At 37.5% G+C, this 16,919-nt stretch overlaps 1 protein-coding gene across 2 annotated transcripts in view; it reads right to left on the bottom strand.

The window, feature by feature from the left end:
* Positions 1–16,919, bottom strand: part of TRAPPC12 (trafficking protein particle complex subunit 12) — a 58,233-nt gene that overhangs the window by 12,546 nt on the left and 28,768 nt on the right. For both annotated transcript variants that reach the window (XM_049818983.1, XM_049818982.1), the window contains exons 6-8: positions 16,127–16,239; positions 8,994–9,066; positions 5,145–5,218 (exon numbers count right to left, since the gene is read on the bottom strand). In XM_049818983.1, coding sequence (XP_049674940.1) covers positions 5,145–5,218; positions 8,994–9,066; positions 16,127–16,239 — 260 coding nt within the window. The remainder of the gene's footprint in view (positions 1–5,144; positions 5,219–8,993; positions 9,067–16,126; positions 16,240–16,919) is intronic.

Raw genomic sequence — 16,919 nt, 5'->3', positions numbered from 1 at the left:
ATGTAAAAACAGCTCTCAGGAGATCATGCAGTTAAGCTGATAGAACAGTGCTTCTGTCAGCTTAGTTTACAGCTTCGCATGAATTGACTGCAGAAAAGTCTCAGCCAGGAGCAGCTGCACGAGGGGGCACTGTTTGCACAATTATAGCACCACAGGCTCCCTAGTGTAGGTAGTAGCCAGCCTTGGTAGGAACAAGCAGCCAAGTAATGTCTTGGAGGCCCACGCTGCGGGGGCTTCGTGGACTTGGCCTAGTCAGGCAACAAAACCCTCCTCCCTTTTTGCGTTCCCTATGCAGTGACTGTACATCACCATATGCATTATAACTAGGAGTACATAAACATTCACACCTCCTAAAATGTGAGAGTAGAGGGAAAGCATTAAGAGTCTATGCACTGTATTTGCGGATATGGCACCCTGTTTCCATACCATGGCATGGCACACAGCATCTGTGCTTATATACCCCATGCTTCGCAGTACCTATCACAGGAATGGGACCCACTTCCTCCAGGAGATGACACGAGACCAACTTATGCATGTCCAAAGCCACCCTTAAGCATAGGCAAGGACAGCCGCAGGATGAAACTATAAAACATTATCACAATATCCAGGCTCAATTCTAAAGACAGCCTCCTTTTGCAGTTACTCCAGGATCCCACTGTGAGTTTTACATGCAGTTACTCTTCCCCCCCCACTATCATGGAAGCAGTAGTAGATTTCTAGAGTACCCTACACGTGATACAGAATGATACTATTCCATGTAAGTTATAAAAGCATCTTATCTGACATTTCCTTCCAAAGGAGCGTATTGTAAAGTACATGAGATTTGGTCTCATTTACTAACGACTTTGTTTTCATTCCCAGCTTTGCTAATGTTAAATGGTACAAGAAAAATTGTCTGAGAGAATGATAAATAGAGACCCTCCCAGAGAAGTGAAGTCTTGGTTGATACAAGTTGTGGTTGTGAGGAGTATGACATATTATGTACTGCCAGTAAAAAACTCAATGACTCAGCTTGTGATCTTAAAGGTGGGGCTGGTGTATTGTCATGGTCTTTAATTTCTAAAGATAATGAGACCTCAGATTTTCCACAGTTCATAAAAAAAATCCCAAAAGAAGGACTGAAGTTACACAATTCAGGCTATGAATGAGAGTTGGCCTATTGTTTTATAATTCAGAATCTCTTTTATTATGAAAATTCGGAGCTAACATTGAATATACTTATCCAAAATAGTTCTAGTAAGCCATTGGATCTACTTGCACAAAAATAGCAAGTGGGGTTTGTTTTTCCTTTAATGCACTGCAGTATAACTGTACTTTCCTTCATAGTCACTGCATTACACATTTTCATGTTTCCCTCACCACCACCTTAAGTACATAAAATATTAATTAGAAATAAGCATAAATGACCATGATGTGTGGAATGCTGAGAGGAGGTTCAATAAACCCTAGGTTAAAAATCAGCTTCAGTTATACAAAGTGTATAGTTCATAAATACTCTATTTTGGGAAGAGAGGACAGGGATAACTTATGCTTCCTTTCTAGTGTACTTGTGGAAGGGTTATGAAAGCAGAGATTCACAGTGTTATGAATCCAAAGAGCAGTACTGCAGCACAGTTAGGCAAAAGACACGATGATTCATGCAGTCTTTCTCCTTTAAATCATAGAGGAACCAAAGTCCTTAGGCATCAGTCCCTCGCATCACTAGTACAAGCTGTCACCTCCTTCTTTGTACAGTTTTAATTGTATTAGACCCAAACCAAAATCAATTCAAATGCTTTTGTTTTTATGAAGGGTAAGTTCTACAAAAGCTAAGACAACACTGAAAAAAATCTAAAAAGTGCAAAATGTGTCTTTAATTAGAGTGCATTTATATATAGAAAGTACTTAAGTGTTTATTCCTCAGAGAGGTAGAAGTCTGGTAAGATAATGTCAAAAGCGATTTTAGCTCAGATGAAAAGAACTTTAAAAGTTTTCAAGACACTTCCATGGTGATTTAGTAAAATGACAGACGTTTTGCAATTAGATTGTTGAAATGAAGCGATGCACATCATCAGTTGCATTTTAAATGAATATTCTCTCATGCTGCTATATTCAGGGTATGCTTTCATAGTGACTTAAGCCCACAGTTCTTGTAAATGAAAGTCTACAGTGACACGTTACATGGTCTCCCCTTCCCTTCCTGCTGCATTTCCACCTCCTCCCTTAAATTGCCCCTTTTTCACATGAAATGGGAAAAGCAGATTCAGTTGATATAACCAAGATCCACCACTTCTTTGTTTTTGTCACTTGGTTAAGTCCAAAAGTGGTGCACAGAAGGAAGTCAGAATACATTTAAGAAACACTGGACAAAGAGAAGGGGATGAACAGGAAAAAAACCCCTATAGTAAGACTGATGTAAACTGCTACCAAACTGTATCATCGGTCACACAGATAAAGGGACACAGCAGGCAGAATTCAGTACCTAGGAAAGATGGGTGCAGGGTAAAGGGAACATATGACTAATTTCCTGTTCCGCTATAGGTTTCCTGGGCAAGTTTGGGTGAATCACTTCTTTGCACCTCACTCACTCCAAAACAATATTCCCCTCCACCTCAATAATTTAATGAGATGTTTAGCTATGAAACTAATGAGGCCATATTTAAAAAGACAAGAATCATTGTGCTACATGAAGAGAATTCCTTGAGTCAGATAAGTAATGCAGAAGAGAGATGACATGAAATAAATGTAATTAGAGTTGAGGATAACTGAAATAGATTTAAATAGTTATAGGCCCAACATCTAATCAAACTCTTTTTTTTTTAAATTTTATTTTCAAGAGTCAATCCTGACAAGATTGTTCCCTATTAAATACTACTGAAGTTTTTTAGCCATAGAAAGAGGTTAGTAAGAATACAATAATAAGTTTTTCTTTTTTTTAATACCAATGTCACATAGTTTTACTTTAATAAATAATTATTATTAATCTACTAATAGCATAAGATATTCCACTCACCTAATAGGATTCGGGGATCAAATATAACCATATTGCAATATTGTAAACATTCACTAGATGGCAATAGATGGCACTGACTTGGAGAATGAAATCAGTTGTGGGTTTGTTTTTTTTTTTTAAATTACATACACTTGAAATACTTGAAAAAAACAAATGCAGTTTTTACATTGTATTACACAACAGCAAAAAAAAATATAAATATGTGGAACTGTTCAATTAATATAATTTTTCATGGGAGAATTAACAAAAGTGTGTTTAAAATGACTTGAAGAAATAGTTTCATACTGAATACTCTACAAGGGGGAGAAGATGAGTATAGCATTGCAGCATGTTACAATGGTCTTAAAAATGATTAAATTTGTAAATAACCAATATAATTCTCTCACAGACGATCTATCACATAAGCAGAAAAAATTTGCTTCATGTACTAGTCTGATTTTAACTGCAACATAACTGTGTTTGAAAAAACTTTCTTAAAAACTCTCTACTACTCCATACAGGAATATTTCTGAAAACTGAGAGACTCGCAACTACTCCATAGCCAATGCACTGAAATGGAAATTTCAGATGGAAGTAATTATGCACTAACATGCATTTGTGGGTAATCTGGAAGTTATTGTGGAACCGTAAATTTCTAACTTAACAGCTATGAGATAGGCCCTAAATACCATTGGTCTTCGGAACTATCTGAGCTGCAGTACTTCTGAAGTACTATTTCCAAAAAGGTGGTAATCAGTATTCACAAATATATTCCTATTTCTAGAAGACAATAGCACTAACAGGACCAAACCAGAAGAAAGGTGAGAGCTATGCGTGCACATGGATTTGTGTGTACACGAGAAGAAAAACACTGAAAGCGTTAAAACCAATTCACAGTCAAAAGTAAAACGAACTTCTTGCAAAAAATGTATTACCAGCGTTTTCTTATTCATATATTCTACTTAATTTGGGATGGCAACTTGTGCTTTTCTCCACTTGCTTTTTGAAAAAGACAGTTCCTTGAAAACTGAACCTATGTCAAGCATCTACTTCAAAACACAAATGCTTACTAATTCTTAAAAACACTTCATGGTTTAATGGACAATTATTTCTATTCAAGACAGAAATGTTCTGCTTGCAATATCATTATGAATACAAATTTTTGTTTTCCCTAATTCTCATAAAAAGGATATTCCACTTCATATAAGGCGGTATTTGGATAACTAGATCTTATCTAAAAAAATGCATGCTTTTTGAGGTATTGTAGTATTAAGAACGGAGCACCATTTGGGAATTAGCTTAGTAAACATCAGAGGGTCAGGTTTGTCATGACCTTGGGCAATCAAAGAGCAGGGAGCACGGAGTGCAAATCTTCGCCTCTGAAGATTATACTGCTGACAGCTCTGCTCCGAGGCTGTTGCCACTCATTGATTTGTGAAGTACAGTTAAGCTCAGGATAACAGCAGTTTGTTGCAAGCTCAGAATGGCTATATGCCTATTTCCGCGACCATGAGGTGAAAGGCAGAAGTTGTTTTATTTCTACTTCCTGAATACATGGAGAAACTAAGAGTGTTGCACCAAATGGAGTAAGATTGCTTAAAAAAGTAAGGAGGAATCAAGGGGAAAAAAACCTGACAGTGGAAGCTTGTTACTTCTGCTTTTATTCCTTTCTCTTCCACCCCTATGCACTAGTGAGGATTTAAACTTAAAAGAAGATATCTTACAATTGAGATAGGTTGACAAGGGAGGATCTATTTAGATATTCTGGATCTTCATCATACACCAAGGCTACAGTATTATTAATCCTCACAAACAGAGCAACATTCCTAGTGCACAGTTTGAAAAAGACAAAGCACATAATTGCTTTTAATTACAGCATTTAGTTAAGTGTTTGAAAAATTCAATTTAAAAATGCAAATTCTTTGTTGTTATTGCATGTTCTCCAGGATGATTTGGGAAGAAATAAGTATAGATATGTTCCCAAAGAACATTACTGCAAATGGTTATCTATTAAATAAGACATTATTAAGTCTAATTAATTCTTCACTAAGCAAAACCTCCATGTAGAGTCAGGTAGTCTTCCCTCATCTATGCACCAGTAATTCTCCTGCTCTTTCGCTGACATTCTATTCCGGAATATACGGTACCTCTGCAGTTGCTGCCACCCACATACCTTCATCATTAGCAGACAGTTTGCCATGGAGTACATCACCCGGCCCAGACGTGACCTCCACAGCTGAACAGAGGCTGCAAAATAAGAGCAGCTTGTGAATTTGCACAAATAAATTAGAGGTTCTTTCTTGCCATCAATTATTGGTCCTATGAATTACTATTTTGAAAGATCTCCCTCGTTAACACCACTGGGTTTTAGTCTAGAATTTTTAATTCTCAGCCACGCTGCACCATCAGACAGAAAATTCTGCATCTCTCTAAGGGAATTGCTGAAGCGGCTCTGGGGACCATACACAATACAACAATGCAGAGCAACAGACAGCCGCTCAGCTTTGAGTTCAGGCCAAATATTAAACACCAAAAGAAGCCATGCATTTTCTAATATCAGAACAAAAGGTACATAAAAAAAGATTCAAATGATAATGAGCGTCAGTTTAAAAACATGTAATCTACAGCATTAAATGTGATAAATTCAAAAATCAAACATAGCTAAAATGTCATTTCAGAGCCAAAACATGCAGGGTGAGAACTGTCTGAGTCTGGGACTGTTTATGCTTGCCTCTGGCTTAAAGATATGCTGGAAAAAATCTGCCAAGCCTGTCTGCTTTCCCCATGCTCCTGGAGCTTGCAGGCATTAAAAGCTGCAGCAGCAGATTTCTCTCTCTTGCTTTGCAGACTGATTCCTGATGTTGTAAGAGAATGGTTCACATAGATCCTTATTTTCTCTTGTGTTACAGTACCATAGATCAATGCTAGAAATATTCCTCTAATCCCCAAAAATAAACATTAGGAGTATTAATTTAGCACATTTGGAAAAGAAATGTATCTCAGTCAATCAGCTGTCAAGGTCACTATAATGATTCGAGAAGGGGGGAGGAAAGGGAGAAGAGGCTATTTCAGTGAGATTGTGATAACTGGGACCACTCATTTGTATCAATAATGTAGTCTCTGATGAAAGCATGGCAGGTCACATAGATAATTCTTTCAGCACACATAAATGCCATTACAAATAAGAAGAGAGCTTGGTGAAATGCCTACTCCCCTTCCTAAAAATAAAAAACTCCTTCAATCCTCTCCAACATCAAAACAACAAAAAACCCCAGTCCATGAATATTCCCAAATTATCTTTTTCAAAGGAGCGGTATAATGTGGGGCCCAAGACTGAATCCAATATTTCATCCACCGTACCTTAAAATCATTCATTACTCCTAGCTTTTGTTTTAGAAATTCCCCCTTGATCACACATCCCTACTGCAGTTAATGGAGAGGATGATGTTAACCATGAGCAAATATTTTATGATACATTTCTGTTTTTCTTTCCTTGTGGGTGTCTGTAAAACCTGGACACAATTAAATAGCTCTCCTGTATTACTTCACTTATGTTAATCTCTCCTTTTCACATGTCCTCACAGTTTGGTAACTACATTCAGCTTTTTAGGACTTAGGTGACAAAAAATTAGATGTTGATTCCTGCAGTGGAGACATCTAGGTTTCCTGTTAACAATCCAATAGCACCAGATACAGTTCTCAGAAAGGACTGCAAAGCAGACAGACCAGATGTCTTCAGTCTGTGCTATAAACCGAACAGGCACCTGATCTGGAAACTGCAAAGCCCTGTGGGATGAAGCTTCTTAGCACTGGCAGAAAGGGGTTAAAGAAAACCTGCAAAGCAGTAAAAAAAATCAAAAAGCCAACAGCTGATTATTGTATGTTACTGAAATGCCTGAAACCTACTCTGGAGGTCCATGCACCCATGCTTCCACCCTACGCATTTGTTTTTCTTTGTTACTTATCAAGGACTCCATACTCCACACTGCCATTCATTTCAAAAGCAGTTCTGTGCACTGAGAAGTTGCAAAATTGGCATCTTACAGAATGTGTTACCAGGCAAGTGGTGCAATGCTTTATCTCTCTGCCTGTTGAAAAACTGGCAAATGAGGTGCTCTGTTCCAGACTAGAGGAGATGTACATGATAACTCCAACGGTGTGGCACCTTCTTACACCAGCAATAAGGAAATTACATGCTAAGCATAATCCCCATAATGAATTAAGGCTGTCTTCACATAAAGTTAACAAGGTTTGCTTCAGCTAGTCTCACATGAAAAAAAACCACATTATCAGCCTCCTGGAGCTCCAAATGCAGCAAAGAAACAGACAGGGAGCAGACCTGGCTGACCTCCACAGAAAATAGCAGTCAACAGTCTCTGCAAAGGTCCCATGGGCTTTTTGGCAGTCTTAAACATACAGGCAGCGGCACAGTAGACACATGAAGACCTCTCCAAATTTTCAACAGCCTTGTCCCTTGGTAACTACTAGCTCCTGCTTTTCTAACTATGCCTCCTCCTGAGCTCATCTCAGCTCTAAAGCAGCAGCAGAGAGGAAAAGCAAGGAGCCAGATGAACTCACAAGTGAGGCAGACTGCAGGACACAGGATTATGATACAGCTAGGAAGAAGTCCTTGTACCTTAAAGGGGGATCAGTGTCTTAGTTTTAAAGGGGTAAAAAAGAAAAGAATGTGGGGATAATAAGGACAAAAATGATGGCAGAAAGGGGTTGATAACAGGGAAAAAGTGAGTAAGAGAAGAGATGCAAGAAGAATAGTAGATACAAAGAGAGATGAACAGAAATTCCTGGAGTGCTGTGGATAAATCTTCAATATCAGATTATTTCTCTTTCTCCTAACCCTTCTGAGAAGAGTAGTAAATGTATTCATTTGACTGTATTTGCAAATGCCTTTATGATATATGCTGCTCTGTCCTCGTTTCAGCTCACATGTGCATTCACTTTTTCAGGACATATCTAGATGGTGTATTAAGTCAAGTACAGTAAGACATTAAAGCTGCTTTACATCCAGCCAATTTGAAGACCAGGTAGAAGAGTTCAAACAGGTCTGCACCCTTTCTAAACATTGTTTTAGGGAATTGTTTATAATAATTTTTTAACTCTAACAACTCTACTCAGCCTCTTCCTGTCTCAGAGGCAGACTTGTACTTCCCACAAGCTCTAGGTGAATGTTTTCCTAGAAAGAAGTTGGTAAGATTAGCTGTTAGCTGAAGCTGAAAGATTTTTGTTTTCTTGGTATGATGTTTCTAACTTGCTAGGCACCATGAGTGGTCCATACAGTCCATAACAACATGTCACCTCTTGTCCAATTCTTAAAGTGTACTCAAATGACCTCATTAGTATAAATACCATTAAAAAAAAATGCTTGGACAACTAATTTGTTCTGATGACCCTTCTTTATGCAGTAATGTATCCTATCCTACTGAAGTTAAGCAACTAAGAAGTAACAGGAAAAAAAGTAATTGCATATAAAATCAGGAAAATGACAGTGTAGATTAATATAATCTAAATCTTATTCTAAAAAGTGAATTAGGTATTTCAGGAGTCTAAGAACCATGTAGCTACAGTGAGACTCAGCCATCTATGTAGAAGCATCCTAGGCCAGTGTAGCCCCAGTATGATGGCAGTTCGATGTAAAAAAAATTAGTGGATTTCAGACATGAGGACTGAGAGGAGCTAGTCAGCCAAGGCTTAAGATGAAACATCCATCTACCTGCGACAGCAATACACTTAAATATTCATCACTAAAAGGTAGTAGTCATGTTCTTTGTTTCTTCTAAGTATGAAAAAAATTGATTCAGTGCATCAGTTTGATCAAGGGCAAAACTGTGAAATTAATTCCAGCAAATAAAAGTACAATGTGTATCATTTCAGAGACTGAGTAGGCTATGAGATTACAAAAATACTGTTTTAACAACTCTGGGGCAGTCTTGTGAAAACTTCTGGCATACTTAGGCAAGCGATAAAAACGCACTGTCTGTAAAAAAAAAGTTTAAAGAATACCTACCTTGTCTGTTCTCCTGTGTAATGCTAGTCATACTTCCATCTTCAGCTAAGCCTTGTTCCAAATTTTCTAATATCTGTAGTAAATTTTTTAAAGTAACCAACATGAGTTTAAACAGCACTATATATTTAATGCAAATTACCTACAATTGACAGTCTATATGTAAACCAATTCAGGCAGGAATGCTTCACCTAGGTACAGTTCAAAATTACTGATTATTACCATAGCTACATCAATTGCACAAAGTAAGAAAGTCATTGTATGGTAGAAGAATGTTAGAGTTCAGGTTTATGATACTTACAGAACATTAAATGTCAGCACACTCTAGGGACATACACATTTTGTTAAGCAAAACATGAAATATGCTTCACCAGAGAATGAATGCTAATGACCACAAAGAAAGTCAAGCTGTTTTTTCATAGAAAGCTACTGCCTTTTGACTCCCCCACCCTAAGTATAGGCTCTGGTTTCATCCTTTTGTCCTTAATGAAGTACTCCTCTTAGTTCTTGCTGCAATTTCCTTCTCCAAGTTTGGGTTTTATTGCTTCTTTTTATTTATTATAGATTTTAAATCATCTAAATTGTTGAGTGAATGGAACATTTGTTGTTTTATTGGAAGAATGAAAACGTATACTTAATGAAGCTTGTGTCTTAAGCACTTTTAAAATATGTATGCAAGGTTCCATCTGAAATGCAAGTCAACTTTCCTTTTTCTAATCCCATTACAGTTTCTCCAAATTTGTTTTCTGATTCCCACAGATCACCCCATTTTTCCTGTTACAGATTTATAACTGTGGTTGTAGAACAATGCTTGAGATTTCCTTCAAAAAAACATTAAGGCCACTTGCTCTTTAATCAGCTGCTGTGGTTAGCTGGTTAGGGAAATATAAGGCACTGCCTCTTCCAGGGACTGAGTGCACTTCTGAACACAGAGCTCTCAGCTTCTGTCAGTATAAGAAGTAATTGGTTTTTCCTACACCAGCAAAGCATTCCAATTGTGCTCAGTGCTTTGTAAGCAAACACTTAAAAAGAACCCTCCAAAGCAAAGACAGGTGGAATTCATCTGGCCTCAGACAGTGTGGTCGTGCCTTCTACAGCTAATGAAGAGCAATCAGTACCTCCAAGAAGCCAGTTCATGCCACCTATTTTAGACATCTTCAGGTGGAAGGAGTTGCCTTGTGAGATACCAAGCTCTTTGCACACACTAGAGTGAAAGCTTAAAGTTAGGTGCCATAAATTTAGCTACAAGGAACTTAAGAGCAAGGAGAGACATACAATGAAATGACAGCAGTTACCACATGCTAGCTGAGCCAGGGTAATTTTCCCAGTAAGAATTGTTAGCCCATGACAAATATAAGGCAGTATCTTTTAGTGTAAACCTCATTCACAGAGGGCTAGGCTAAGTTGCCTTACCTCATATTTTGAGAGGCTATAAGCATTCACCAGTACATACTGCAGCTTAGTTGATTGGTGGCAATTTATGAGATCACAGTGGCATGCCTGCAAGACTGAATCTCAGTCCCACTTTCAAAAGCAGCATAGCCACTTAGAAATCACTTGGAAACCAAAGCACCACATTTCAGTGTTAAATGCCTAGTGTATAATGAGGCACCTTGTCAGAGAAAAAAACATACATTCTTCTCTCCCACAACCCAAACCCACCTTATCGTCTATTTTCTATCTAGTCTAAAAACCATGATCTTTCTCTTCCCCTGGAAAACATCTAGTGATCACTTCTCATTTTCAATAAGGCTCAAAGTTCATACTCTTGAAATGGTCTAAATGTAACAAGGTGGCTTCATCAATGAGACATGCTGTCTTGTTTAAAAAGACAATGGGTTTCTCTGAAAATGTGCTCACTAACATCATAAAAAAAGAAAGAATTAGATATTAGCATACAATTAGAGTATTACATTAACCATTCTGTGACATTACTTGGGGATATCTAGCCGTCACCTCAAGCTCAACGTAATTAAAACAGAACTCAGTGCTGATTTGAGGCTAATTGTTTTATTCCCTAGGTTTATCCCCCTTTGCCCTTCTTAAAGTATAGGAACATCATCCGCAGTTTTTCAGTATTTGGGCATTTCCTCAGTTTTTCAAGAATTGTTTAATAATAACATTAATGATTCAGGTAGTTCCTCAGTGTAAGCTATCTGGGTTAGTTGACACAAAACAATTTTAGCAAATGCCCTCATCCCACTTTTCTACGGATGTAAACTGTTTATTCTAGCAGTATCACATGGGATAGTTCTAAACATCCTTGTTTCTATTATAAAGAGAAATATGATTGAACACTACTACCACGTACTTTAAACATCAGTTTTACACACGACCTATGCTTTATCAAGACAAATACCCCTAGACTGAAGTAACATATGAGAAGCTGAATACTTATGTGACCTTAATAACCAAGGCAGGAACCAATCAGTAGCTAAGAGACTGAAAAGTTCATCAATTTGGAAGTAAACCAGAAGACTAGGAGATACAAAGAGAGTGTATGGAAGGGCCAGCGAGGAACATAACTACTTGTGAAGGAGAGTGGTGGAACTACACAGGGAGTGGCAGATGGATGAATGGCACAAAGTATTTTTGAAAAATTTTGCAGAGGTAACACTTGCAGAGGCTTTTTTAGGAAGCAAGACTGTCAACCCACTTGCCGCTGCTCCACCCACCTGGTAGAAGAGCCCAGTACAGCTCTGCCACTTGAAGGATTAGGGTTAAAAAGTAAAATATTATGAACTATTAGATGTGTGCATTACCAGGAGCTCTCCCTCTGTCAGCTAGGAAGCTTAGGCACAAACAAGGGAGGAGTTTAGATTAAGCCTGACTTGTTCTTTTCATATTTTGGTCTCCAGGTAAGCATTTATTAGCATGTTCTCAGCAATATTAGCACTACAGTGATCACGCCTATGTTTTTAAATAAATACTTGACAAGAACAAACCCTTTTGTGATTTAAATTACTACTGTTACTCTTGCTGCTTGGCTGTTTGGAGACCATTTATTTCAAGGCAGACTTATAAGAGCAACAACTCATTGAGGCAATTCATGTTGGGAAGACCAGCAATAACACAGAGACAATAACAATTTCACTGGATTCCTCCCACAAGCTGTAATGTGCATTTGGCACTACAGATTATTTCTTTCCCAAACGTTGTACCTATAGACAAAGATGTAAAATATCCAACCAGGTCTTGATTACAAATTTGCAGGAATACTGGAAAAGGTAAAAACATTATTGCCTATACAGGGAAAATGAAAATTATGTTTCAGCACTCAACCTCCAATCTTGCTTCAGGTACCCGAAATATGTAAAAAGATGGGGGCTGAAGTGACCGAGTTACCAAAATAGTGACAAAGTAAATATGGTTAGATCTTTAAGCCAAATGGCTAATCCAAAGTTGACAAGTGTCTGTAGAATGTGTACAACAAAAAGCAAGAGGGAATTTAGCAGGTTAAAAGGAAGGATCAGATAGGAAAAAACTCACAATTACATTAAGGAAGAGAAACAAAATAGAAATACAAATTTTCTTATGATAAGAATGCATTAGCATTAGCCTGGAATAGCCTCCCAGGGGATGTGACCTCAGCTCCATAGGCTGGCTCATTAAAAACTAGAAAACAACCTTGCCTTGCAGAGAGACAGACTAGGTGAGCTAATAGGTCTTTTCTCTTTTCTAGCTTTTGTGACTCCAAGATCATCTCATTTACATAATGACTATTCGTATGCCCTTCTGTAAATACAGATGACCAAAAATTATTTTTCCACTTTTTAAAATAGGGAAGTAAAACACTAGAGGCTTTTGGTTGAAAGCTCCCCAATTAATTCTGTTATAACCCAAATGGTTCTCAAGTGTCACATACAAATATTAAGACTAATGAGTGTACGTCCTTTATGTTATTTTCTTGGTTATGCCATGCGTTTTCATAAGTATTATGAACTTTATTTTTGAACATTCAAGGTGAGATCGAGATTATTAGACCAATAGCATTCTATACAAAATTCAAAATATATATCTAAACAATGTGTTTTGTCAGCCAACCCTGACTTCAAATGGTTAAATTATGTCTTTAAAAACATATTTATCTTTACAAACTGTCCTTTTTCACACTCTTGTTTCTACAGTTGTCTTTGAATTGCTCCAAAAAGATAAGGTATTTAATTGAATGCAAACAAATGAAGTAATCTGCAATGAGGTGTCTAGAATAACTGATCAGAAATATTCCCTTGAGAAGCATGGTATATTTTATTTGCTCGTTTGTAGTTTTCTGTGTATTATACTTTAAAAAGGACCATCCATCAGCACAGACAATGGTTTTTCCTGGCTACTGTATCCTGCCTCTAGTGGAAGCTGTCAGAAGCAAAGCAAGATCGTCTTTCTGACCACAATTGAACACACACTAACTTGGGAGAAACTTTACAAACTCGGACAGAGGAAGGCAGAGAGAAAGAGATGGCAAGCTGTGAACCAACAGCAAGTGCAGAGAACAGAGGACTCCTCAGAAGAGCTAGTGGAAGACGTACAGCCAGCCTCAAAGAAGCTTTCCTCAAGGGCACAAGGTATCACACAGAATTTGTAGTGACCTAGGCCACTAGCAGTTGATGGAGTAAGAAGATGAGTAAAAAGACCTGTTCAAGAACTTAGCAGGCAGGGAAATATGTATATATTAACTTGTAAATCTCCTTTATTTCTATTTCATCTTCTTCAACACATCCAGTTTCCCTTATTTAAACAAATAATCAGCCCAGTTCATGTTCAAACAAAATCTTGTTTTATAGTTTAAAAGCTTCCTTGGTACACACTGGGTATGCTCTAAGGGTATGCACTTCAAGGAAAAGAGTGCAGGCAGAGCCACCTCAAGGTTGTAGATGACTTACAGGTCTTTTAAAGAAGCAGGGGGAGTTAATTTCCTTTTCTTTTATTCCTCTATTGACCGATAATCTTTAAGCTGTGGAGAATCATGGCTGATCACACTGTAACTGAGATACGGCCATTTCAACAGAGTTAGCCAGATAGCTGATGAACGCCCTGCTCAGCAGTCACTTCCTCATTCACATGCATACCATTTTCTCTCTCTCAGTTACAAGATAAAGGAACTTAAGGATAAGTTAAGTTTTTGTAATATAGTGGCACCTTCATGACTGAGGGGAGACAATTCAGCACTTAATACAAGATTGCATAAAAACAAGATATGAAACAGCTGATCTGCTGCAGACCAGGGTAGGCAAATGCCAGTAGAAGTACTGTGAAATCCTGCAACAGAGAAGTAAGGCATTTCCTAGAAGAAAAAAAATTACTTCAAATTGAGGAGGACTGTTTATGAAGGAAAAGGCTGGAGAGAACAGCCTGCCAGTGATATTATTAGATGAGATGGTCATGAACAGGTAACAGCATTCATGAAGTGTTAAAAAGTAGCACTTCTTGGCCAAATTAGATAGATCTCTCAACTGTTTCCAAATCAATTCTTTCCAACTCTATAACAAATACTACATTCATCACTTATTACCTAAACCCTTCATCTTTTTCCCTCATAATACAAACAACTGTGGTGGTTTTTTTTACTGTAAACATTTGGTTATCCTAGTCACTATTGTGCTATAAACAAGTTGATTTTATATTCCTAAGGCCATTATAGCTATACAATTGGCAATTATCAAATCCCTTCACTTCTGTTATCCAAGTGATTTTCAGGAGTAAATAAAGGAAACTTGCAAGAAATACTGAAAATACAAATTAATCACACGTATTTGTCTTATATACAGTTTTGAACGTTCAAGTGTCACAGATAAGACAATAATGCTGCATTTAGTCTAGAGTTTACGACATTGTAACATTCATAGTCACTGTTGCATTAGACTACTCGGGAAAGATTTCTGTAAAAAACACCTAAGGAGGAATGCTTAACAGTCACGGTGTTGGGTTTAGTGGATAAGGCAAGTGCTCACAACACCATCACTCCAGTTTCAACACCAACAAATCCCATGTTATATTTTCGGCCATAATTTGTATCATAGCACTCGACAGAAAAAAACAAAAACCCCAAAACAAACTCAGCAGGTTGTATTTATATTCCCAAATGACTGCTGTTTCTAAAACCAGCTATTCAGACTATTTCTGAAGGATCAAGACTATTTTTGAAGGTTCAAGATCATTAACAACTGTGTTTTGAGCTAGCTGGACACAAATGAGGGAAGAAAGCTCTCCTACTTGCCCTTAAACACATCTGCTTACTGTCCTCCATGTCTTGTCTGGCAAAAGCATGAAAGCAAGTGAACTATCTTGTCCACTGCGCTACTCGTTTTAGTCAGAGCTACCACAGAGGAGGATACATCCTAAAATGGAAGAGGCACTGAGTTACTTCTATTAGCGAGTTCCTTACTTCTATCAAGATGGAGTCGTCATTGAAACTTAATGTTCTTTATCAGTGTGGCAGGTACACCTGCCCCAATAAAGACGGAAACTTCTGGAATGCTGAAAAGAAAGTTAAACTAGAAGCCATGGTTTGGGGGTCCAGCTGCCCGGCTGTGTGGTGAGTAGAGTCATGTACACAGACTGCCCCAAGTCATGTACCCCAGCTACCTGAGCACACCAGGAACACCTCATCCAACAAAACATCTCAGTTAAGGGAAGCTTCTAGACCCCCAACCACATATGACCACAAGCCCCGATCCGACTCAGGGTATAAATGGAGCCCGACAGAAGACCCCTTTGAGCCAGTCTTCCTTGATTCTGCAGTCGGAGACTCTCCCCTTAGATCAGGACGCTATCTAAGGAAACTTCCTGGGATTGAGTGCCTTGCCTTATCGGTGAGTGATATGCACATTTTGAGTCATCACTGTAAGCTTACGTTTGGTTACAGTTCATGTAGTGATAGTTCCCAACTGACATCTTGAACCTGTAAATAAGTTGTGTTTGTCACAGTGTTTACAACCCAATATTTCTGTTCAATCTGGCTGTTATATCTCAATACTACATAACATTCCTGTTCAATTTGACTGTTGCATTTTGACATCATTAAAGAAAAATTGACTTTCAAAACATAACGCTGTTGGCCTAGTGTTTCTGTGACAATAAGGACAATAAAATGTACTTCTTAAACATTAAGAAACGTTAGTGCATAGACAAGCTGTTACCTTGGTGCAGATTTTCTTCATACTATGCAGTCTGTCAAGTGATTCCTGAGGATTACCTAGGTACTGAGGAAGTTCGGCATGTAAAATCCGCATGGAGAAAGGAACCATGGAACCTAGAAACAATTAATTTTATTAAATGCATCTGCTATAATGATCAGTTTGTGATTTGCCTACTTTACACAAGGTATTTCTCACTAGTATATATGACACAAGGTCCATTTTACCTTCATATCTTTTTCTTCTCCTGATGAAAGATATGAAAGATGAGAAAACAGCAAACTTTTTCTCAGCTATAACATGTGATGTATTGTAAAATGTTTTAAATAGGTAAACACTTACATAACCATAATCAAGAAGGCAAGAAAAAGGTGCATCTAATTCAAATTTTCAAAAACAAGTTGTGCATGGAAGTACAATGTTTCATTAAAGATTTTTATAAACTAATTAAAATGAAGGATTAAAAAAAAAAGGAAGTTTACTCAAGTTGCAGCTAGAGCATTACTCCTAACATTTAATTATGCATATTTTGAAATCAATGCAGAAGAAAGAAGATTAAATTATTGGCCTTAAAAGCATGCTTGTGAAAAAGTTATGTGATTAGGGCATGCAAAACCACTTCTATGTAATCCTTTTCCAAATAAAGATTATATGAAAGGCCCCTATATTACAAAAAAAAACCCCAAACCTAAACCCAAAAGAACAGAAAACCAACACGAGTCAAAAGAAATAAAAAATAAAAATGGAATAATGAAGAACAAAAATAATAATACTATAATAGACACATTAGATCTAA

This window comes from Accipiter gentilis, chromosome 16 (genome assembly GCF_929443795.1).
Source record: "Accipiter gentilis chromosome 16, bAccGen1.1, whole genome shotgun sequence".
NCBI lineage: Eukaryota > Metazoa > Chordata > Aves > Accipitriformes > Accipitridae > Astur > Astur gentilis.
Note: the sequence above shows the minus strand (reverse complement) of the source record. Positions and strands in the feature narration are given on the sequence as shown.